This window comes from Rhamphochromis sp. 'chilingali' (genome assembly GCF_963969265.1).
Source record: "Rhamphochromis sp. 'chilingali' genome assembly, chromosome: 2".
Classification (NCBI taxonomy): Eukaryota; Metazoa; Chordata; class Actinopteri; order Cichliformes; family Cichlidae; genus Rhamphochromis; species Rhamphochromis sp. 'chilingali'.
This window is the reverse complement of record NC_137930.1, coordinates 35,175,305-35,199,957: the sequence shown is the minus strand read 5'-3', so window position 1 is coordinate 35,199,957 and position 24,653 is coordinate 35,175,305. Positions and strand designations below refer to the sequence as shown.

The window sequence follows — 24,653 nt, the reverse complement described above, 5'->3', positions numbered from 1 at the left end:
ATGATGGGTTTACATTGTGATTTAATTTGTCTTGTTTGAATGCGAAGATGGGGACAAAGAGGTAGCAGACAGACTGGCCTTTTCCCCTGCAGCAGAGGTGATGCTGAACGGCACCGAGAGCGACGACACAAGCCACAAGGACCTGACAACAGGAAATAACAAGACTGTACTGTTGTTAAATGAAAATGGCACGTCTGACACGGAGCCACCGCATGGTTCTGTTACTGGAAGCAATGGATTCATTCTCACTAAGCAGCAGCAGCCGGAGCAGGAAGGCAGCGCTGCAGCGGCACCAGGTTTGGGAGTTTCCCCTCACAGGACTAACTGGTTGCCCTCGGGCTCACCGACAGGGGGGCATGCAGCCAAAACCCTCCCTGCCTCGGCATCTGGGAGTGCACAGAGTTCAGGTGCACTAAGGACTGCCCCCAGTACAGGGACAAAGCCGGGGCAGGGGACACCAGACACTAAAAATGGCCCCAGTTTATCTCCTTCCCCGGTTCCAGCGCCAGTCACCGTACACAGAGCGCGCAAGACCATGTCCAGACCTGCTGTCAGCCCTGCACAAAAGGTGAACCATGACCAAGAGCAAGGGATTATCATGTTTGCTTTAGATTTGTTTTTTTTCAACACCTTAAGGAATAAAAATAGTTGAAGGCCAAATTGGAAAAATCTGTAAGTCAGAAATGCCCTTACAATATACAACAGGTTTATCCCTGCAGCAACTCTTATAGTAATACAGCTTATATTGCCCTGTATGCAATTTCAATAGCAGTTTCATAGTTAGGGTACTATTAAACTGCTAGAGGCTTGCATTATGCTTTATATCAGCAGCTCTATCATACATCAACACAGGAGTTCTCAGATTCCCAGCTGGCAAAGAGGGAGATGCTAAAAACGTAGGAAAAGATGAGATGTTCTGCAGAAAACATCCTCCTCATACATTTTGTTTCCTGTTTGAACTTTTTCCATTTCTGTTCCAGTGCTGAAGCGTGGTCATTTCTGAGTATCCACACCTTAGCATTTGGGTGCCTCACACTTGAGTGTGAATGGTTACAAAGCTGTGTTAAAGTAGTAGTTCATGCATGCTGCAACACATCAACCCTAACCCTGATGTTAGAGCTTACAGGGTTAATCTGCGACTATAAAGGCAGGTATTAGAAGCAATTTGACCACAACCACATTTCCTCTGAGTAATGGTGTGTTATTCATTTCATCCCAAGGGTGTTGGATGACCTTGAGGTCAGTGACTATGTAGGCCAGCCCAATTGTCTTTTCTTGTTTCTTGTGGTTTTTGCCTTCATTTGACTAGGCAAATCATAAAGAACAATTTCTTTATAGATCTGGCTTTGCGAATGTGTATTTTGTCCTGATGAACCAGAAAAACGGCTTCCCCAAACTCAAAGCTGCAAGCTGTCGAAACAGAATTATATAATTGTGTACTCGAGCATGACTGCTTCCTTTTTAGACCTGTGGCTCTTTTCACAAAAGGATCTTATCTTGCCTTTGTTACCTGAAATGTCACTAAAAGTTCCTACCTCCTAAGAACTGTTTACAAAGGTGCTGACAGGAACATTTAATAAGGAGCAGAGTGGAAATGGAAGAGATTGGGACCTTTGTGGAACTTTGCTTTTGAAAAGATTGTCATTAAAACGAAGATGGGTGGAAGGAAGAACTTGCCACCATTGAAACACCTCATGTGGGTGCACATTTCTCAATAAGAATAATTACCTGCAGCACTAGTGCAAACTACAACAAATGTAATGGGTCCCCTTGGTGAAAAGTGAAACTTTTAATTGGAAATTTACCCCCCCCCCCTAAAAAAAAAAAAAAAAGCAATCTGATCAAATTTTATTTTTAAATCCTACCTGATGAGACCAGAGCCTGGAAAATACACTATAGTAGGTTTTTTTGTTTGTTTTTAAACCCCTCAACCCTTAAAGGCTGATTGGTGTCATCACCCTGCTGCCCAGTGAGGCAGGCATCATGGCGACCCAAGTTTATGAATGACATGACTCAAGAACGAAGCAATGTAGGAGTTTTAAATTGATACCATAGGTGTATCTTCTAGGAGGCTGAGGGGTGTCATTGGCTGTCTGCAATATTTGGTTTAAAACGGGTTTCTTGCATATTTTTCAAAGCATTTTACTTAGCTGGACGTTGTCTAAGTAGCTCTTATTTTCATCCTCATCAGAGGCTGTCTGATGCATGGTTTAATCTCGTTTTGCATGCTGTGTCATTGATATCTGGATATGACATTTTTCTATCATGTAAAAACATATAGCAGTGGTATCCTGGAGAATAGGGGTCTAGTGCATAAGTATTAAATTGAATTTTTTTTATTTTTCATCCAGTTTGATAACGACTTTTAGCACTTAAATTGGTTGTGGTTCTGGCACCTGAACTTTTAATGTCTACTTACTTTTGGGCAAACATGTTGAGGCATATCTTATAAAACAGAAAAAAACAAGGAAATTGTTCCTCAACACTTTATTTTTTATTTATTTATTTTTTTTATCAGGCAAAACTTGTTAGATATGTAAAAACGTAAACCTCTTAAACATTTCCTGAAATATAGATAGATTTGTATTACTTGTCTGCAGCAGGAAGCAGGCTTAATTCTCAGACCTTTTGGTTTGATTAGCAGAAGCAGACATGGGGCACACAAGTTCTTCACTCTGAGGTTCATCGAGCCAGCTGCTCAACAGGCGGCTTCTCTAATCTAATATGAAGGCAGATGATAAACGATACGACTGAACAAGATTTTAACAAGAGCAAATTATAGCAAACACAGGGATCAATGGTAAAAGTGCAGTAAAAGTTAAGCCTGCATTCTTGGCCAGCATCTGGTGACTAGTTTTATACAGCCTCAGTTCCTTGTCCTGTGACCTCAGTAAAAACCTTGAAGAATTTATGGCTTCAGTCAGTAGTTTCAGGCTGTTTAAAACACCCTAATTTGATTAAATTGCAGTCATTATTGAAATAAAAGAGGATTATCCAGGGTGTGCTCTTTGGCTACTGGGCGTGCTGTGACCATCAGTTTCACAGTCAGATCCAGCCCCTAGTTTCAGTTTCAAAAAGCCAAGATGGCTGACAGCTGAAGGCTTCACAGGCTTCACTAACTCTTGGATTTGTGACACTGATATTGTGCTCGGACATGTAAAACCACTTTATATTTCTTACAGTCAGTATTTTCATGAAGTTTACCTGGTTTAGCAAGTGACCCATAAGCTGGAAGCCTACTGCAGAAGCCCAGGCTCAAGTCAGCCCTAAGCTATTTACTGCTTGTCATTTCCTGTCTGCCACTCACTTGGTAAAGGATAAAAGAATAAATTAAATCTTTATTTATTTATTTTAAAAGAGCAAGAGATTGACAGAGAAAGAATTGTTTTTAGCTGCTCCCTTCCACTACTGGCTTGTTTTACACAGCGACAGCATTACTGCATAAGGAAGTTCAAATAAAATCTGTGCACATTATCTTCTGCATCTTTGAATAAAACTTAGGATATTTCTTAATAAAATAGCTGTAGGCTGGAATTAGCCATCCTGGCTCTCTAGCAGGAATAGCTGCAGCCTGCAGAGGGGAGTCTAGAGAGTGGGCGCAGCATTTACTCCACTATATTTGTTTACACACTTTAGATACTCAGTTATAGATACAGATTAACTAGCTAGCAGTATATAAGGAAATGTGTTTGTGCAAAAGTTCGAGCAACTACTCATTGCTTTATGTTTTCAGGAAAATGAAAGGGAGGTTCAGTGATGAATAGAAACATGCGCAAATATAAAATGAATATAAGGCAAAAACAGTTAAATGACCACCTTCCTTTTTCAACACACGTTGGCCTCTCTTAGAAAACCTTCTAGTAAGGAATAACTCTCTAGGCTTCTTAAGGGCCATTCAAAGTTCCTTTCTTGATGTCGGCAGCCTTTTTGTTATTTCCTGTCGCATTGATCCCACACTGCTTCAGTAATGTTGAGGTTCAGGCGTTGGGGAGGCCAGTCCATGGCTGATAGCGTTCTATTGCAGTCTGTATTTTCATGCTGAAAAAATGAAGCTGTTGCCAGTTAGAAGCTTTGCAGATGGTAATGAATGGTGGTTCAAAATCTGATGGTACTCTCCCAACACCACTGGCTGAAATGAAGCCCCAGGCAATGATGGAGCCTTCGTGTATTTGAGTCTTCTTACTTGGAAATATTTAATTGAATGGTTGTAAAACCGTAGCTCACTATGTGGACATTACAACACTAAAAATGTTGGCTTTATTTTACTTAGTGTGTGTATATTTAGGTTTTATTTAAAAAATAAAATAAAATTGGGCCTTGTTTACTTTCCTTATTCTGCCATAAATATACTGTTACAATCATATGCTTATATTAAGCATATCCAAAGTTTCAGATAATGAAGTCACTCTTTGTAGCTCAATTGGTTTACTTCTACAAACTCAAGTTTGAGGGAGTTTTTTCTGTTCTTGGCTCTTTATGATGTCAGTGCGTGCAGATTTCACTTGTGTTGACATCTCAGAGCCACAGCTCTGACTGTGAGCACAGGTTTAAAGTTAGGAGACAGAGGATGAGCTGATCAGCTGAACCAGGGCTTAGTATACGATAAATATGGATTATTTTGTACTTGAATCATGCTAAGCTGCTCTAAAGGAGTCCATGAATAGAGTGGGGGTGGGGGGGTCCTGGAGCTGGAACAAATCCATTTGAATGGAAATTGGTTTTAAAAACAAGAAAATAAAACAAGAACTAACCATGAGGAAACCTTTTGTAACACATTGATCCTAAATGCTTTTGCCACTCTGCAGCTTCTTAACAGGGAATTAAGGGAAGCAAAGAGTGCCAAAATGGAGTCTCATGTTGCACCCGACCTGCAGAAATCCTCACCGCAGTCACCCTCTCAGAACCACCTACCTCAGAGTCCACCAGATACGCCATCTTCAGCACAAACTGCATCATCAGCTTCACCAGCACCTGTTCCTCCACCACAGCCACCTCCAGCTCCTGCAGAACGGGCAGCTCCTTCGGCTTCTCCTGCTCCTGTCCAAGCCAAGCTCCAGCTAGGTTAGACTGACTCCAGCGACACATCACAAAAGCTAATGCACTAAAAATTGGAGCAGAGTGTAATGTTTGTCTGCGGTAACACTCTGCTGTAAATGTGGTGTTCTCTTGTGCTCTAGGCTCTTACTCAGGAGCGCTGTCATTCCGTAAGAAGAAGAGGCGAATGGGAATGTACAGCTTGGTTCCCAAGAAGAAAACCAAAGTGCTAAAGCAGAGAACTGTGCTGGAAATGTTTAAGGAACTACAACAGACTGCCAAGAGTCCAGAGGTCTGAGCTTCTCATCTTTTCAAAAATTTGCAAAATTAAAAGAAAGCGTAACACGTATTCATTTAGCCTCTCGAGGCACATCTCATACATTCAGTGTTTCAGTCTTATGCTTCTCATGCACTTTCTGCACTTGAATGTTGAAAAAATTGCCACATGTGGAATAAATTATTCCAATCATTGTCCACTGAGACATAGACAATTAAAAATCGTCATATATGACCCCAGCTCTATATATTAGATGTGCTATTGCATTTTTGAGAACAGAACATATTTCAATCAACGTCTCCGACAACTTTTCCTAGTTTTTTTTTTTTTTTTTTAAACAGACCAGGACTGTTGGTATGGTAAGGTTAATGGGAAGTTGTTCAGGTTCATTTATGACCTCGGAAATGCTGAGGTGCTGCTGTTAAGATATGACATTACATCCACTTTTTTCCATTTGTTGTCTTGCAGGCTAAAGAGGTGGCCAGCATAAATGGGGAGAAAGTGGGAAATGCATCTGAGGATGAAGAGTCAGAAGATCTGGAGTCTGAAGAGGAGGAACAACAGCAGCCATCAGAAGAACCGGAAAGTGCTGCGCAGGAACCCTCTGAATCCATCGCTCAGGTTGGAGAATAAAAGTTGTTTCCTTCTCTTGAAACCTTGTGTGGTTGTTTCTTTGTGGGAACTCTGAATAACTGTGAATGCAATGCATTGCAGTGAAAGTCTTATGTGTTAAATGCTACTGATGAATTCTGTTTGCTTTTCCTGGTGGAGGTGAAAGACGAGCAGGAGTCTGAAGAATCTGGAGAGGAAGAGTTGGAGGAGGAAGGCACTGAATCTGACTTGGTAAGACCGCTTGCCACCACTTCTCCAACTGCATCTCATACCACCTCTTTTAGCTAAAAATGGAAGAGAATTGATGTTTTGTTTTGGGGGGTTTTCTTGTTTCTCTCTGTTGTTTAAAATCATCCCTGTGGCCAAACTCTCACCTGCATCAGAGCACAGAGTCGAGTCTGAAGAAAAAATTGAAAAAGAAAACAAAAGCAGACAGCGCATGGCTCCGGCCCTCCAGGAAACGAAAAAGGAGGATGAAGTCCAAAGGTGATCGCTGTTCCTCTATATGCACATCCACCCAATCACCTATCTCAATATTCTCAGGCTGACTGATGCTATTTCTTGAGAGAAACATGTTGCAAGTGGATGACAGAAAGTAATTCTCTGAAACCGACATTAACCCCAGAAACTAAAACTATGTACTGCTGGGTAAATGTTCAGCAGTGAACTGATTTTAGCCACCTAATAGATTCAGTATCGGTTTATACACTGGCTTTATTTAGATTCTTTTCTAAATAAACTTTTCACCTCTTTACCTGCTGCCAGACTGACAGAAACAGTCCTTTTAGTTCAAAAACATGTGAATTGTTTGTGTGCTGCTCACCTTGATTGGTGAGTTTATTTCTCGACTTCAGACTTAAGATCTGAACTGCACATTCACAAAATAAACAATAAACAAAGCTCTCAATTGTTGCAGCAGCTCTGTGTCTGTCTCCTTGATTCAGGTTCCTTTTTTAGAGGGAGCTTGAAATCCCATGTGAGAGGTGGAGATAGCTTTACTGGCAATATTGCCTCATTTTATATCTCTTAATCCAACCCTAGGCTACGTCTCCAGCTGTTTGGTAGCAAAAAATACATATGTATCTGGTGGCGGGCAGTATTTTTCAGTATACATGCACGCAGGATTACAGCACACAGTTAAGTTAGCTTATTTTGGCAGAAATCTGTATTTTCTGGCCATTTTGACAATTTAATTTTAAAAGTATATTATATTTGTGTAAATAGTTGCTCAGTTAATAAAATGAGCTTTAAAAATGTATATAATCACAGTGCTGGTGATCTTCTGGGTAAAAATTGGTTTCTAAAAATGTGAGTTTAAGCGTCTGCTAAACCCTAAAATCTGTCTGAGACTCTACAGGGTGGCTTTGGCTTTTGTTGACTAAAATGACAAAAGTCAGATTGCAAGCTGACTAAAACTTCAGATCCACATTGGTCTGAAAACATGGCACAGTTCAAACCCAGCGCCCAACTGGCGCTGGGTTTGAACTGTGCAGAAGTGTACATAGTTTGTACACTTCTGCAGCTGCTTTGAACTAAAGGAAAAATGCCATAATTATATCTTGTCTGAACATTTTTCACCAAGGCTCTTCCTTAAGTATTTTCTTATCCTTCGTCTTTCTCACAGAGCCGGAGGTGGCTGTTCAGCCTCAGGCTCCAACTCCAGCCGAACCCCATGATCACAAGGAGTACACGCAGATTGTCCCACCTGTCAGCCTCAGCATGCCTTCACCCAGCAAAGGTGAGATTCAGTCTAGTTCAGTCACTCCAGTTACCAGAGGTAAGGCCTCAGACACAGATTGGCTCCACCTGCCTGTGCCACAAAACCCATCGAAGCATCTACACGCCTAACTTCAGTATCCAGGTGGATGAGTTACTAAAAAAAAAAAAAAAGAAACACCACCCAAAAGTGTGTTCATAGCAGGCTGTAAACATGCTTATTTCTGCTGTGAAGTTGGTTGTTAATATGGTTGCTGGATCTTTTTTTTTTTTTTTTTTTTTTTTCTTCCCTTCCCTTCATGTCAATCAGGAGCTGTTATAGTGCACACGTTCAAAGCAATGGAGCCACAAAGTTTTAAAAGCCAAAATGCTACAGAACTGAGAGAGTGGTGAAAATTGAGTATTCGATTTTAATTTGCAAGTTTTACACCCAAAATTACAAAAAAAATCCAATGAACCTCCAAAGGGCTTCTGTGATATTTGGGTGATAAAGGGTTAAATGTCTTGTTTTGTTGATTTGAATAAATAGTTTTCTATTCCTGGTGAGACCAATGTGGTTGATTTCATTGGCCACGCTCTTTTCTTTCTTCAGACACTTCAGGGTTGGCGGTTGAGGAGGCTCAGGAGCTTCCGCTCTGCAGTTGCCGCATGGAGACCCCCAAGAGTCGAGAAATTCTCATTCTGGCAGACAGGAAGTGCATGGCCACAGAGAGTGTAGATGGACAGCTGACTCGCTGCCAGGACGCTGTAGTGAAACATGAAATGATGCGTCCTTCCAACTCCGTTCAGCTACTCGTTCTGTGCGAGGACCATCGCAACGGCATGGTGAAGCACCAGTGCTGTCCGGGCTGCGGCTTCTTCTGCAGAGCGGTGGGTGAAAACTGCGTGCCAATCAGTTTGAGGTCTCTGGCTGCAGTTTAACTTGCAGCTACTGTCACAAATGGAACAATTTACACAGATGAAACACTTGCATGGTAAATGGCTCTGCATTTACTCTGAAGATTGAAGAAGCTGCACTAATCTCAGTTCTTTGGGGTTAATGACGCTTTCACACAGGACACAGCATGTGATGCGTTTGCCATTTCTCAATGAAGCCATTGAGGTTTTCTGTTTTCTCTGGCTCCTTTACTCATACCTCAAGGCCTTTTAATAGATCTGTGGAGCTTCTATAAGGAACGTGTAACTCATCTAATATGTTTATACACACAGTACGTTCACAGATACATAAGACCACACAGTTTGTGCTTGACAGTCTTGACTAAACACTTTCCTAATTTGTGCCTCAGATTTCTAAGTGTGAGTCCTGGATGACACTTGGATGTCAGTTAGTCTTTTTACTCATTAAGTACACGTCGTGATTCAGTATCGTGAAGAACTAACTTTATCAGGAGAAACTTGAAGTAATTCATTATGGCGGACTCTCACATCATTCACCATTCTTTTTTGGCAGATGTTGGTTGTAGGGCTCTTCCTCCTTTGGGCTCTTATGAGTGAATATTGTAGGTTTACAGAAGCAACCTAGACACTGTTTTCGTGTGAGACGTGGTCAGAGGACATGTGCTTTGTGAATGTTTGTTTACAGAGACTGTTTGTTGTTCCTGCACAGGGGACCTTCATGGAGTGCCAACCAGATGTGAACATCTCTCACCGTTTCCATCACGCTTGTGCCTCAGTGCTGAAAGGTCAAAGCTTCTGTCCTCACTGCGGAGAAGAGGCCAGCAAGGCCAAGGAGGTCACCGTTGCCAAGGCTGACACCACCTCCACCGTGCCCCCTGCTCTTGAACATGGGCCAGCCACGCCTGGAGCCCTCGAGGGCCGAGCAGACACGACCACTGGCAGGTAAAAATGCAACTTTGGAACTATTTTGTTTGTTTATTACAAAATGCCGAACTTAAACTTTTGTTCTCACTTGTTTTCTAGCTCCTCTTGTTTAACTGTGGGGGCTGAAGTCAGTGGCCGGGCTGACAGTTCGCTGCCTGTTCGTTCTGCACATGGATTCGACACATCTGCTGTTCCTGGGTCCTCCAGGGCTGCCCCCCTGCAGGCTGTGATGGCAACAACAGCCCTGTGTACACTCACTCCAGGACCCAGAGAAACTCTAGAGAGCATCCTGGTGGCTCTCGACACAGAAAAGTAAGTAAACCCACCTTAATTCACCTAAAAGACCACGATCCATTTACAAGCTAATTCATTTTTTTGTGTCTGTTTGATCAGACCCAAGAAACTGCGCTTCCACCCTAAACAACTTTACCTCTCTGCCAAGCAAGGAGAACTGAAGAAGGTCCTGCTCATGTTGGGTACGTAAATCCCATTCAGGCTCTGTCATCTGCACTCATTTTCATTTTTCACCTTGTAGTGATGTCTGCCAAAACTAGTTTTGCTTCTTCCAGGAAGCTGGTGTAATTTTCATGACCCTCAAATTTTATTATGAATAATTTTACCACATGCATTTGGTAGCATTAGACAAACACAGAAAACTTACAAAGTCCTTGACCCCCAGCCTAAATACACAGTCCACACACTGTATACAATTTCAGCCCATCTGTCACCACAAGCTGGCAACTTCTTGTCACGTGCATCCAACATGTGACAAGAAGTTGCCGACTTTGATCCAAATACTAATTGTAAAATCACAAATGATGCCATTTTTAAAAAAAAAAAAAAAAAAGAAAAGAAAAGAAAATTATCCATCAAAACTAGCTCTGCTCTAAGCTGGACAGCTGGCACAGTTTACACAGAAGTGTGTGTCGGGGGGGATTTTTTTTTTTTTTTTTTTTTTTAAACAAAAACGTTGGCAGGTATTTTCATGCATCTTCCTCGCCTTCCTTTACCTTCCAGTGGACGGTATTGACCCGAACTTTAAGATGGAATCGCAGAATAAACGCACCCCGCTGCACGCAGCAGCAGAGGGAGGTTACAAAGACATCTGCCACATGCTTGTTCAGGTAACCTTGTGCTTCACATCTCTCTGACGGAAATATTAAACTTTGAGTAACTTTCTGACAAAAACCTTAAAATAAAAATCTCAACCAGAGGTTTATTCTAATATTAATGATTCTGATTTTGTGGAAGCAGTTTTACATTAGCTGTTTGTATGATGTTTCAGGCTGGTGCAAACTTGGACATGTGTGATGAAGATCAGCGGACTCCTCTGATGGAAGCCTGTGAGAACAACCACATGGAGGTGGTCCTGTACCTGCTCAGAGCTGGAGCCAGTGCCATGCACAAGGTAAATATGCACCAGATTTTTCTCTGAGGTTCCCATCAGCCAACTAAAGATCCAGGTCAATAATTAAATCCTCTGCCATTCTCAGGATGTTGAAGGGTTCACGTGCCTCCACCTAGCGGCCAAATCTGGCCATTACAAGATTGTTGAGCACCTTCTGTCCACTGGACTGATTGATATTAACTGCCAGGTTAGTACACTTAAAAATGTCTCTTGTGAAAGAAGGGGAGAGGCTGCAAGATTGAAATGTACAGCTTCAGGATGCAGCACTCTGTCTATGTGTTAACTACAGAGCCATGTGTAGACTAGCTTAGCTTTAACAAGCAGTGAAAAACAGCTATCCTAGTTTATAAGAAAACAAAAAAAAAACATGTGTGCTTTTAGTTCAGCTTCCCATAGTCACCCTGTTCCCAGTTGATTTCAACCTTAGCAAAAGGTTGGTTTTCTGGCTGTAGTTTCATGATTGCTTTGTAGATGAGGGGGTATCAAGCTTCTGATCCATGGGCAAAGAAACAGATGGTGTCCAGGTTCCTGAGGGTCTCAAATGCATCATTAATCAAAAATGATTGATGCTGGTTGCTTAAATCTGATGGTTTAAGCAGTTCTAACAAGCAACATAGATGAAGTTGTTGTGGATGCTCATGAGTACACATGAAACTTGTCTCAATCCTAGAGAATTTGTACAGTTTTCAAAATTTCATTTTGAGACATTAAAAGTAGAATTTAAAACATAATCCTAAATTTAGCTACATTTGTTGAAACCCTGTAAAAATGTCTTTCCCCATACCTGTTTAAAATACTTCCACACCAGTCTTTTAAGTTTCTTAAAATTTCAGATCTGAGAGATGATAAACAAAGTTTTATATAATAGTAATTCGTGTTAGGATGTACGTTCGTATTCAGTTTATTTATTTATTCAGTGTACTGCCTACAAAGCAAACATTTTGCACTGAGCTAAAATGTTTTGGTTGACTGATGTCCTCTGCACTAAAAATTGTTGCTCTCAAAGCTCAGTAATGAATAATATGTTTCATATGATCTGTAACTTCCATTGAAAAAAATAAATATTCATTGATTTACTTGTTTTCCATTCATGTGACACACTAGGATGGATTTCCAGTGTGTATTTTTACTGTAAAGCACTTTGTAACTGGGCTTAAAAGGTTCTCTGGGAATAATTGATGCATGACGTGCTGCACTCTGCTGCATGTGTCTTGGATTAAGATGTATGAACTTGCTATATGTAGCATCAGGACAGCTTTGACGTAATGAAGCAGCCTTTCCTTTATTACTACTCTGTACTCAGGAGGACTGAAAATTAAAAGCTGTGCTTTTCTTCTTAGTTGTTGTTGTTTTTGGGTTTTTTTTTAAAATAGGAATTCCAATATGTAGTTGGATTGATGTTGTTTCAGTATTTCTTCAGCTGATTTTCAAGCCCATTATTAATTTTCCACAGGATGACGGAGGCTGGACGCCCATGATCTGGGCCACAGAGTACAAACATGCAGACCAGGTGAAGCTGCTTCTTACTAAAGGAGCTGACTGCAGCATCAGGGACAAGGTTAGCATAGAAGTCTCTCCACCTCAGGTTTGAAATCCTTTGCAGAAGAATTAAATGTTGGCTAATTGTGGGTTTATTTGGGTTATCTTCATTTAGGAAGAAAACATTTGCCTTCACTGGGCTGCATTCTCTGGCAGTGTGGAGATAACGGAGCTGCTGTTGAACGCTCACTGCAATCTGCAAGCTGTCAACATCCACGGAGACTCTCCTCTACACATTGCTGCTCGGGAGAATCGCCTGGATTGCATCACGTGAGTTGCCAGCCCCACCTACTGGATAATAACGGCGCTAAAAAAAGTCCTTGTTGTCGTAGATAGTCGGTAAAATGTGTTCTTTGTCTCATCAGGCTCCTCCTGTCTCGAGGAGCAGATGTGTTTTTGAAGAACCGCGAGGGAGAAACTCCTCCAGACTGCTGCAGCCACAACTCGAAGGCCTGGGGCGCTCTGCAGGCCAACAGGAAGGAGAGGGATGCCAAAAACATTAGGCTTAGTCAAGCAGAAGAGAAAGCCCTTCACAGGTTAAAGACCAGGCTGGGAGGGATAAAGCATCATAAATAGCGATGTCAAGATTCTGTCCACCTGTTTCTTTCAAATTAAAGCACCTAAACTGTCTCTCTGTCCATTTACAGTGACATAGCTTTAGGGCAAGAGCGAGTTCCCATCCCCTGTGTCAACGCAGTTGACAGTGAACCTTACCCAGATGGCTACAAGTACATCCCCGAAAACTGTGTTACTTCCCCTATGAATATTGACAGGAACATAACACACTTACAGGTGAGCTAAAGGCCATCTGATTAGGCTTTTAACATTACTTAAACCCCAACAACAAACGATAAAGAGACAAACTAAAAGGAAACTGTCTGCATGAAGAACAGCAAGTTCAGATTTACAGAAGAAACCCCTGTCATCAACACAAAGATCCAGTATCCTCAACAAAGTTCAAGAAGAAAACTTTTTTCTTTTTACTCAAAAAGTTGCAGATGAATTTGCGTTTCCACTTAGAAGTGATGAAGTTTTGGAGGCGATCCAGATTTGGACCCAGTAATCTATGGAAAATTCTTCACTGTTGCAACATAACACAGAATTCACATCGTAACTTACAATGTACTTGGATCTGTATTTAAGAAAAAATAAATAAAACGATCACGTTGTGAATCCACAAATGCTGGCTCATAACTGCCAAGGGGAGGAAGGGTGCAGCTGAAACCTGGAAACAAGTTACAGCACATTACCAGAACTTCACAGGAAGTCCTGTGATTTCACTCATTTATCTCAGTCCACTTTTTGTTGCTAAGGTTGAAATCCTTTGATTCAGATCACCTAATTTTGCAGACACTTGTGGTCAAAAGTTTACTTTTGGAGTGGATGCATGATCAGACTGTTCCGGCACTTTCTGTTAAATGTTTTAACGTTGTTTGTGTTGCATTTGATCCAAGCCATCAGTAATACAGTGCCATTAGACATTTTAAAAAGAACTATAGGTTTTTCTTTGCATTGTGAAGTGACCTATATTATTTTCTGCTCTGTTGCAGTACTGTGTTTGTAAGGAAGACTGCTCTGCGAGTATCTGCATGTGTGGACAGCTCAGTCTGCGCTGCTGGTACGACAAGGTAAGAACGGGCAATCTGCGAGTCTGAAAGTGTGCCTACACCTTAATAAAATAAGCTTTACCCAACATTAAATCACTACAGTTTAGTGTAACTACCATCATTGAAACCATCAAGCTCATAGAGAGCACTACATGTGTGTATTGTCCTGTTTAGAGTGGTCGACTTCTACCTGAATTCTGCCGAGAGGAGCCTCCTCTCATCTTTGAGTGTAACCATGCGTGCTCCTGCTGGAGGACCTGCAAGAACCGCGTAGTGCAAAACGGACTCAGGTGATTTAACAAATACAACTCTTAAAGGATTTGTGGCTTTGTAAGCCAGCATGTGTGTATATAACAGAGTTTTGATGTGAACAGCTGCACTACTTGCTGTGTGAAGGTAAAAAAGATGAGTGTTGCTTAAAGATGTTTCTGGTCCTCTAGGACCAGACTCCAGCTGTTCAGGACCAGTAAGAAAGGCTGGGGTGTCCAAGCACTGCAAGACATACCACAAGGGACTTTTGTATGCGAGTAAGTCAAAGACAGCCCAATAACACTTGTTTTGTAGGGATCGATCCTTCAGTGTTTCCCAGCATAATTTATAGTTTGAAAACGAGGAGAATAGTGGCCACGACTTTGTGTTTTATCACTTCTGCTTTCATTTTGGGAAAAATTAAAATGCTATTCTTGCACGTGCAGCTTTATCTTTATCTCCTGCCAGATGGTCCCAAGACTGACCCAAGACGACTGTCAGTAGTCTAAATGCAAGTATTGCACATACAAAACCAGATGTTTGGTTAAGTTTAGTTTTAAACAGGAGCATGGAAGCATCTGAAATATCTGTCTTAGCAAAGGAAGTGGTACATCATGTCTGACCAACACAGAAAGTTATAAATGACTTGAATTTTTTATCTACAGAAGTCAGACTGGACCCTGGCTGAAATCACTGCTTTTCAAAGAGGAATCGGTCATGAATAATGTGCTGCCCCTTGTTTTACGGCCCTTCGGTACACTGCAGTTCGTGCCTTATGTGACTGATTTTCTGAATGTGCTTTAAAAACTCTTCTAGGGACGGGTGTTGCAAACCAGCTTGGGCTGTAAAGTCTGGTGTATTGCATGGTTCATGTCACAAACTTGTGAACAAAAGATGAATATTAAAATGTTCCCGCCCCTCATGGCCCGTCTGTTTTTGAACAGGTATGTCGGTGAGATAATCTCTGAAGCAGAAGCAGAGATGAGGCAAAATGATGCTTACCTGTTCAGTCTGGATGACAAGGTGAAGTAAAAGTGAAGAAAAATTTGAATAGACGTTGGATTGTTTTCTGGTTTTCTTCCTTGTATGCAGAGTTCTTTTAAAAAATCTTTTAATTTGAGCTTTTCATTTATTTTATTATTCCCCCTTCTGCAAACCACAGGATCTCTATTGCATTGATGCTCGTTTCTATGGAAATATCAGTCGCTTCCTCAACCACATGTGCGAGCCCAACTTGTTCGCTTGTCGAGTGTTCACGAAACACCAGGACCTGCGCTTTCCACACATTGCCTTCTTTGCCAGTGAAAACATCAAAGCTGGAGAGGAGCTTGGGTAAGCTTTAGTTATTTTAATTTATGTTCATCTGTTTTTCTGCAATGTTGTGTTTGTTGTTGTTGTTATAACACAGTCCCCTGTCTTTTTTTGTTTTTGTTTTTTTTGGTCCCCCACCCCTTAGAAAATCTGAACAAATAAAACAAAGGAAAACAAAGTTAAAAAACAACAACGCTGTACAAGACAGCAGAGCAAAATAAATGCGTTTCTGGGGTCTAGTAATGTCATAGTGATGAATTGCTACAGATCAGCACGGCTATTTAGTTCCAACCCTTACGTGTGGGAAATGAGCTGTGGGTGGTGACTGAAAGAGTGACATCATGGATCAGGTGGAAGAAATGAGCTCCTGGTTTGTGGCCACCATGGTACCATTGCCATTTATACTGGCTCTTGAGACATGCCGGACTTGCTGCAGTTTTCTCCTGAATGCAGCATCTCCCTCCCTCAGCAGTTAAGGGCAACAGTGGCATGCAAGAATGAGGCACGGGGCCCTGGGTTGACCCACTGCTTCTCCACATCACAATGAGCTAGCTGATGAAGCTTCCTGGGTGAGAGATCCCAGGACAAACTGGAGAGATTGTGTCTCTGAACTGGTTTTGGAATGTCAGCTGAAGAGCTGAAGGGGATCTGGAGAGCTTTGAATTGACACTGCCACAGTGTCAGTGGCATACCTGAATAAACAGCAGAAAGTGGATGGACAATTTATAAAAAATGCTAACTTTTAACCACTGCTGATTGTATTTGCAAGCAACAAAAGTGGCAGCACTTTTATGTAAACATTTCCTTTCTTCTGTCGTCCTCCTCTCAGATTTAACTATGGTGACCACTTCTGGGAAGTCAAAAGCAAGGTGTTCAGCTGTGAATGTGGCTCATCCAAGTGCAGGTACTCCTCAGCGGCAATGGCGTCCCTGCAGGCGGACAGCACACCCGAGGACCAGCAGCAGCCCAGCGCGTCGCCTGACACCAGCTCTTCCAACAGTCCTTCCAGTCCCTCCTAAAAAAACAACAACAAAAAAACAAAACAAAAACAAAAAAACAACAACAAAAAAACAAACAAACAAACGCTCCACACACTAAGTTTGGCCTCGTGTACTGACGGACACACGGGGACGCCAGTCCACATCCTCTTTAAACTTTCATTGGTGAACTTGTACTGTATCTCCACTTTGGATTGAAACCACGGACCACTGACCTTCGTTGAGAACCTAAAGACGAGATGCACAATCACATCCTGGACTAACCTCCTGCTCTATTATTCCGCCGTATGTAATGTGAACAGCAGGGGGTGATGTCATCACGCACAGTAAACGCCACAGAGACGATAAAACAGTCTTTACATTTCATACTTCACTTTGCTGGAAAGCAAAACTGTGCGTTTTTGTTTTTCCCTTTTTCACCCCCCCCCCCCCCCCCCCTTTTTTTTTTTTTTGTTTTTTTTTGTTTTTTTTTTGTTTTTTTTGTTTTGACACGACTGACGATTTTCAGTGGACTTTTACAAAAGTCATCAAAGAATTTGAGGTCACTGATTAAGGGTAATATTGTCTTTTGCAAAGACAGCCCCAGCGCACAGCTGGGTGTTACTTTTCTGACCTTTTCCGTTATTGACCATGAACCATTCCAGCAAAACTAGCTGATAAATATTAAATTATGTTGCCACTTTTTTTGGTGTCATTCATCTTTGAGTGTTTCAAAGGACTTTTCAGACATTTTTCACAACACCTGAAGATGAATTTACTAAAGAGAAAGAAGTGGACTGCTTTTAATTTGCTCCTCAAGTGGTTATAGGTTGTAAAGTGGAACAATGTTAATCCATTCCTCAGCATTGAGGCGTTTCTAGTCTGAATAAATTGGCTGACCTTTTTATTGAGCATGTGTACGGGGTGTGAAACGTGCCGGACGTTTTCGCCGTTCTTGTTGACGAATTGATTTAAAGTGAAAATGAGCAAGGAAAAAAAAGAAAAAGAAAATGGTGCTGACAAAGGTTTTTACTTTTGTTTTCATTTTTATTACCCAAGTGAACATAATTTGTAAAATAAGAGAATGTTTTAAAGTTTTTTTTTAAGTTTAATTTTATCTCCAGTTTTCTAATTGTAGTTGCCGTAGTCTATTTTAGTTTCATGATTTTTGCCGACAGAAGCCAACCTGTCATTTTAAATGTTGTTAGTAAAGCAGTGACTGTTGTGCAAAGTCTTGAAAGGTATAGGTGGAAAAAAGGTTATAAAAATGCACTTCCATTATGTTCTGTTACATATTTCTGGACCGTGAACCATCCATCTGATTGGTTGTATCTTTTTCAATAAATTTAATACTAATGCATTTATCCTGTTATGCTTCATTTGTTGGAGTCTGCTTGAATGCATTCCTGAAAATGTGCTAGAACAGAAACTGCTTCCTCGTAGCTTTTACTTTGTCAACCATGAACACATTACTTAAAGAGGTGAAGCCTGCAGGCACTTTGACCCAGCACAAACTGAGTAGCAGCCCAGGTTTGACAGATGGGCTTAAATATTCAGCACCTGAGAGGCTGACGCTTCATACGCAGCCTCCTTTTAATGAGTTGAGATTTTTAAACTTGTTTGTGCCATGAGTTCATTTCTGTAGCGGTTTAGACTGTAAGTACCTAAATCAACTTCTTCTAACAGAGAGCTCTTGCTTTTTGATACAAGGAACAAAATGTTCTGTGCTTTCTGGCCAATCAAGTCTACAAAAGTCATGTAGTTAAACATTATTCAGTGCTCGTGTCTCATGTTTCAGTTCAAATGACCAATGTGTGACCCTTTGTTCACTTCATCTTTGTCGGTATAGCTCTGGGGGGGAGAATCAGCTATAAAAATTGGTGTGCAAAGCTTCATGTGTGATGCCAAAATATACAACCTAATAGACTAAACTAGGCACGATAAAATAGGATCTTCTCTGGGTTTTGTTGGGGCGGTGGGGGGTTGTATATTGTGCGGTTAATGGGAGTTTCTTACATTCATCGAATATTCATCATATTACAGATGAGACAACTAATCCACACATACACATGGGAATCTCCTGTTTACCACATCCCAAGGGGGCTCTACTAGCCATGCTGTCTTGTTGTTTATCCCCAGTCCTGACCCTACTGTCTGAATGTTGGAGCAAAAATCGAGACTCAAATTTGTTTCCAATTTCCAAACAGTGGCACCCAGTTTGGTGGTCTGTTGCTCTTCTGCATACCTAGGTTGTAATTGTTTGTTTGGTTTGTTTCTTCCTATCAGCTTGAAACATCGTGGTCATCCTCTGAACTGCTGCTTATTGGATTTATTTTATTTATTTTTTTTCCCTGGCCTTTCTCTGTAAACCCTAAAAATTGTTGTCGGGGGAATATCGCAGCAGATCAGCAGCTTCAGAGATACTGACAAAACCAACAACCATGTCACATTCAAAGTCACCTTTCTTCTACATTCTGATTCTCAGTTTAAACTTCACCAGGCCTTCGTGACCATATCTACATGCATGTCACGCCCATTGGATTGCTGCCATGTTGCAAAGCAGCTTGCAGTGTACATGCAACTGAAACAGTTTAAATAATATTTGTGAAAGGGAGTGAGCAGACCCATCAGTTTCACACCTTTTTCTTAAATTCGGTTATAAATGAAACGAGCGTGGAAGAATACACTCAAACTGTAGCTTTAATAGATTTGTCTTTTGTAAGTAAATCTGCTTAAATGGATAAATGGTCCTCTTTTCAGCTAACAGTGGTTAGTATTTGTAAATAATTCAAAAGTTCATTTTTAGTAGGGTTTCTTGGCCAGCCTAAATCAACACTATATATCCTTGACTATTTTAATTTAGATCCAGTAGGGGAAACCAAATCATCCCCTTGTTGTATTGCTCTTACACTGGAACGTTAAACTTTATCCTGCACAGTAAAGCTGTCAGATAAATGTAAAACAGAAAAGTAAAGGCTGAAATGCTGTCACTCAAGCAGCAAAGCTGTAAGACCCCCAGTGGACAAAGATTGAAAAATGTCCCCATAGGACCAGCAGGGAGCCCCCCCCCCCCCCCCCCCCCCAAAAAAAAAAAAAAAAAGCAAAAACAACACAGGAAGCGAGTGACTGTGCATCTGGAGGCCTTGTAGGTCTCATAAACTGGCTGATGATTGCTCCCTTCCTGATTACCAGGGTGGACAGCGAAAACTGAGTCGATAATTGAATCAGAGAAATTTCTCCCCGAGCATCGCAGATGGCTTATCTGATAAGGAGGTTTTTAGCTTGGCAGGGCAGGAAGCAGCCTTTCCGCATTCCAAGGTGGCAGAAAGTTTTCTTTTGGTCTTTGGTGCCCCTTCACATGGTGCCATACAGGGCAGCCTCCTGTCAGCAGACCTGCATGAACTGGTGTTGCATTACCGAGCAGCGATGAAGAAAGCCGTTCCTCACTACTCCAGATGGGCAGAAAGACGATCCACCGTGGTTTATGGTAAGTAAAACTCTGGATTGCTCACATTCGATGTATTTGTTTGTTTGCCTTCCATATATTTCTTTGCTTTATAACGGCAGTAAATGGTGCGTAAAGGCCTCTAGATTAACTCGAGTGTCAGTAGCTCCTGTTTAAAGTCTCAGAAATGACAAGAAGATTAACAAATTAACTTTAGTTTATTGTAATTGCATGAATACTATGCATTTAAAAATTATTTATATAGAAGATTGTGTTCAGGTCTGAGATGTGTAGTCATTTCGCTGTTCAAAAGCATGTTATGATGCTGTGTCTCGGCCTTAAAGGACCTTTAATTTAACAGCTCTCTGGAAGTTCTTGGGAATCTTTGCTGTAAAATTGGCTGAGATTATCTTGGGAGATTATGGAAAGTTTGACAAACTTAGTCTACTTTTGTATACAGAGATTAAGATGTCAGATTTTACAGATTTAAACTTGAGCTTGAAGAATTTGAAACAGCACAAAAAAAAGTTATTTTCTTATCATTAAAAAAGGCTCGAGTAGGTGTTACTGAGCCAGGATGCTCAAACAGCTTCAGCTGCTACATAAATCTCATCATTACACATGTAAAGTTAGCATGTTAAATGTTAAAGTTCAGTGAGCTGCTGTCAAGCACGGTGGAGGATTGGTGATGATCTAAGGCTTGGTGTGCAGTCACAGAAGCTGGGCACCTTTCAGAACTGAAACAAAGTTGTAAAGAAGAAAAAACGGTGCGTAATATTAACATATACACATTTGGTGATATAAATGTGACAGCCCATGACACATACAGCCTCGAAAATTTGCAGTGTGTATAATATATTTATAGTGTTTTCAACTTTTTTTTCTTTGATTGTTTAAAACAAGCATTTAATGGCATTTTATTGTATTATGATCATTAAACCAGTTGAATGAACATAACCCTTTAAAGCCGAGTGAATCTTTTTGTGAGTTCTATTAAACTTCTACATAATCAGTGTGCATTTTTTTCCACCCAAAAGCTAAAATAAAACTGCACGATATATTTTGAAGAAATAAATTGAAAAAATGCCTGTATATATTCCTGTATAATGTATATATTTCTTTACAATCTGAGGGATCTTAATGGCAGCCAATATAGTGAGTCTTAAGCTTTAGAATATTAAACTTATAAACTCATCAGAAATAATAAATATCATCCTGTTTACTTGTTTCATGCTCCAGCGGTTCGCTCAGCCACGTTCGGCTCCTGGAGGATGCTCACGATGGGGGCGGAGTACTTAGACACCTGGGCTCGGTCACCTGACAGGAGAGAATGTCCTGAGAAGCTGGTCAGAGAGGAGGAGGAGGAGGAGGAGGAGCCGGGGCCATCAGATACTGGAGAGCAGGGGGAGTCCTCATGGATATCCGCTGACAAGGACCCAGAACAGAAGTACGAGACTGTTCTGCACCTGGACGGGATGAGCAGACGAGAAATGGGAGATGGTGTCCGGGAGGCCATAAAGAACCATGACAACCTGAAGAGCACCTCCACTAATCAGAGGTGAGACAGTTTGGGTGTGGCTGGTTGGAAATCATACTGTTGGTAGACTAATCCTGTCACCAAATCCTGTGCTCTGGATATTTTCCATTTTTTTTATTTTTATTTTAACAGCGTTTCCAGCACACAACTGCACAGACATCTGGTGACTCAATGTTCTAACTACAGCACAAGTGTCTGTAACTCTTATTGCAGTAAATCAGCTAAACCACCAGATGTCTCCTCAGTCATATCTAATGAGTTTGCATCCATGATCAGCATTTCACAGCAACTACTTTAACATGAACCGAATACTTTAGATACAAAAAAGGTAAGAAAAGTCTGAAGTTTTATGACTAATGGTGAAATGTTGTCTCATGTTCATGAATAAATGGCACCATGCAGTTTAGCTTTAAAATGAAGTGTACTCAGGCTGAAAAGGCAACACCTTCCTTTATAAAATCTGTTGCAATACAGTGGCAAAGGTTAAATTTATGAAATAAGATAAGTTTATTTGTGAAATTCCTGTGTTACAGAAGCTAAAACATTAAATGTAGTCTATAAAACCTTAAATAATGTATAAAGGTAAAAAAAAAGAAATAAAGAAATTACATAACTAAACAAATACTTAGATGAAGCAAAGGTAATACTAACATTAGAGCTCATTTACATAATGAAGAAAAACAAGAAAAAGATGCCCAGTAAGAAAATGGAAATCATGAAATCCATTAAAAATTCTATTTAAAGCGTTATATAATACAAGAAACTTGCTTAACAAAGCGTAATATGTATATAAAAAATTAAATAAAGCAACATGAAAATGAATATAAAATGACACACTAAACAAATATGAGATGACATTAAAGTCATACCAGAGTGTAAAGTGAGCAGGTCATGTAGATTTTGTTTGTTTGGCTAATGTGAATTATGTGGACACATGTTTTGTGTTCCAGTGTCGACGTAATTTTGGTTTACACCCACTTTTTACGTTATTAGCATGTCTAATCAGCCAATCATGTGGCAGCAGCTCAAGAAGACTTCCTGAAGTTGAAACTGAAATATCAGAATGGGCAATAAAGGGGATTTCAGTGACTGTGAGCGTGATATGGTTGTTGGACTGAGTGTTTTAGAACCTGCTGATCTGATCTGCTGGGATTTTGCCGCACAACCATAGGGTTTACAGAGAATGGTCTAAAAAAAGAGAAAATTTCCAGTGAGCGACAGTCCTCTGGGTTAAAATACAGAACTGCTACGTAGATGTCAGAGGAGAATGATCACACTGCTCCGAGAAGGTGGAAATGCTACAACCAATGTTTGCAGAAGAGCGTCTCCGAATGCATAACATGTGAAACCCTGCAGCAGATAGACTAAAGAAGCAGAAACCCGGTGCACTCCTGGCAGCTAAGAAGTGGAAACTAAAACCACATGGGCTCACCGTGATTGGATGGCAGAAGACCAACTGAACATAGCTTAAACACCACATGCTACCTGAAGGACAAACACAAAGAAACCTATAGAGAAACAAGCAGTTAACAGTCATCTGTTTGCTTTAAAAAGACACCAGTACAACAATTCTTCTATGAATATTAATAGGAGGTGACTCACATGAAGCTGAAGTAATGACATGCAGTAAAACAGGAAACTGGATTCAGACTACTTCAATATTCAGACTCATTAATACTGTCGTAGAAAATGATGAATGAAAGAAAACATACTTACAGATCTAAGTGGCAAAGCAGATTCAGTTTCCAAATCTAATTTGAAAAGCATAACCATCGTCTCCGGTAAGTGGCACACATAAAACGGCAATTAATGTTCATCTCTGCAGACTCCTGCCTGATTTATAGCGGTCTGAATCAAGGTAGCAACCACTTCCTATAACAACTAACTACCAGCAGCTCATTAAAATGATCACGCATGCAGAAAACAAAACGAAACAATACAAAACAATGGTGGAAGCATGAACATCTATAAAGCTCATCACATATGCAAGCCCAGCTAGAAGAATAGGAAACGTTACCATGTGAAAAGCAAAAAGAGAGAGTGAGGAGACAACATCACGCGTGTGAAGGTGAGGATGTTTATACTTTAGTTGTGGCTCTTTGCTGTAGTGGTTAACACATCTGCCATGCATGTGAAATATCCCCATGCTCAGCTCTGGCAGGACACACCCAGCTTCAAAGGCGCATGAGCTAGCGTCTCGGTCCTAGCCCCGGAAAAATGGGAAAGCTGCATCAGGAAGGGGATCAAATCTGGCAACCCCCTAAAAATAATAAAGCACTTTAAAGCTTGTAGTTAAGTTTTAACTGACATCCAATGCCCCCACATTCTGTACACACATGCTGTGTGTAAATAATAAAGAAACAAAAGTCTGAGCATGCGGTCAGGTTGAAAAAAGGCCCATCAAACATTTATGTAACTTAATGAAAGACGTTTGAGAGCGCATACCTCTGCCAAGGCCAGTGATTTATCTTGCAAGTGAATTAAAAACTCCTGAATGGAAACTCAGATCTGTATCCAACAGGCACATCCACAAAAACCTAAGCACCACATAGCTGAAGCACAGTTACTATGCTCCACCAATCTCTGAACTTAAACATTAACAGTCCTGTGAGTCTCTCTGCTCCATCTTAAAAGGTACTTTTTGTAATTACCCACTCTGCGGAATTTAATTCAAACCTTCAACAGCAGGGGGCAGCACTTTACCAGTTTGTATGTTGAGATTTTTTCACTTTCCGTTCTTTTAACTTTATATATTTCTTTTTGGCCCTATCCCCGTTTTCTTAGGGGACTTCAAATTTTTAAATAAGAATGTTTTTACGGACTTATGTGGTTAAATAGAGTCACATATTGCTGTATAAAGGGGTCTTGCATAAAAGTCCAGTCTTAGTTTAATTTTAGTCGATACCTCTCCTGCTGGGGTCACCCGAGGGAAAACGGTCGCTGGAGATGGGGACCAGGTGTACGATCACTCACAGTTAGTTGCTGTCTTCAAAACAAATGTTAAAAATCTGAGAGTGATTGCAATTGTTTGGAGACAGGTTTCCTCCCGTCAGGCGACACGTGCAATCAAAATAATCTGATTAATTAATAATCTGATAGGCAACTACAGATTTTTAAAAA

General features: G+C 40.8%; 1 protein-coding gene across 1 annotated transcript in view; it reads left to right on the top strand.

The window, feature by feature from the left end:
- ehmt1b (euchromatic histone-lysine N-methyltransferase 1b) overlaps window positions 1–17,028 on the top strand; it is a 53,123-nt gene extending 36,095 nt beyond the window's left edge. Inside the window, exons 3-26 of the mRNA XM_080866402.1 lie at window positions 48–568; window positions 4,806–5,061; window positions 5,178–5,326; window positions 5,780–5,932; window positions 6,083–6,154; window positions 6,307–6,409; window positions 7,548–7,661; window positions 8,232–8,509; window positions 9,246–9,478; window positions 9,560–9,772; window positions 9,854–9,936; window positions 10,478–10,584; window positions 10,746–10,868; window positions 10,954–11,055; window positions 12,322–12,426; window positions 12,523–12,677; window positions 12,773–12,943; window positions 13,055–13,199; window positions 13,958–14,035; window positions 14,189–14,304; window positions 14,455–14,541; window positions 15,208–15,286; window positions 15,426–15,595; window positions 16,404–17,028. Of these exons, the coding sequence (XP_080722528.1) occupies window positions 48–568; window positions 4,806–5,061; window positions 5,178–5,326; window positions 5,780–5,932; window positions 6,083–6,154; window positions 6,307–6,409; window positions 7,548–7,661; window positions 8,232–8,509; window positions 9,246–9,478; window positions 9,560–9,772; window positions 9,854–9,936; window positions 10,478–10,584; window positions 10,746–10,868; window positions 10,954–11,055; window positions 12,322–12,426; window positions 12,523–12,677; window positions 12,773–12,943; window positions 13,055–13,199; window positions 13,958–14,035; window positions 14,189–14,304; window positions 14,455–14,541; window positions 15,208–15,286; window positions 15,426–15,595; window positions 16,404–16,593 (3,803 nt within the window). The 3' untranslated portion in view covers window positions 16,594–17,028. The remainder of the gene's footprint in view (window positions 1–47; window positions 569–4,805; window positions 5,062–5,177; window positions 5,327–5,779; window positions 5,933–6,082; window positions 6,155–6,306; window positions 6,410–7,547; window positions 7,662–8,231; window positions 8,510–9,245; window positions 9,479–9,559; window positions 9,773–9,853; window positions 9,937–10,477; window positions 10,585–10,745; window positions 10,869–10,953; window positions 11,056–12,321; window positions 12,427–12,522; window positions 12,678–12,772; window positions 12,944–13,054; window positions 13,200–13,957; window positions 14,036–14,188; window positions 14,305–14,454; window positions 14,542–15,207; window positions 15,287–15,425; window positions 15,596–16,403) is intronic.
- The last annotated feature ends 7,625 nt before the right edge of the window (window positions 17,029–24,653 follow it).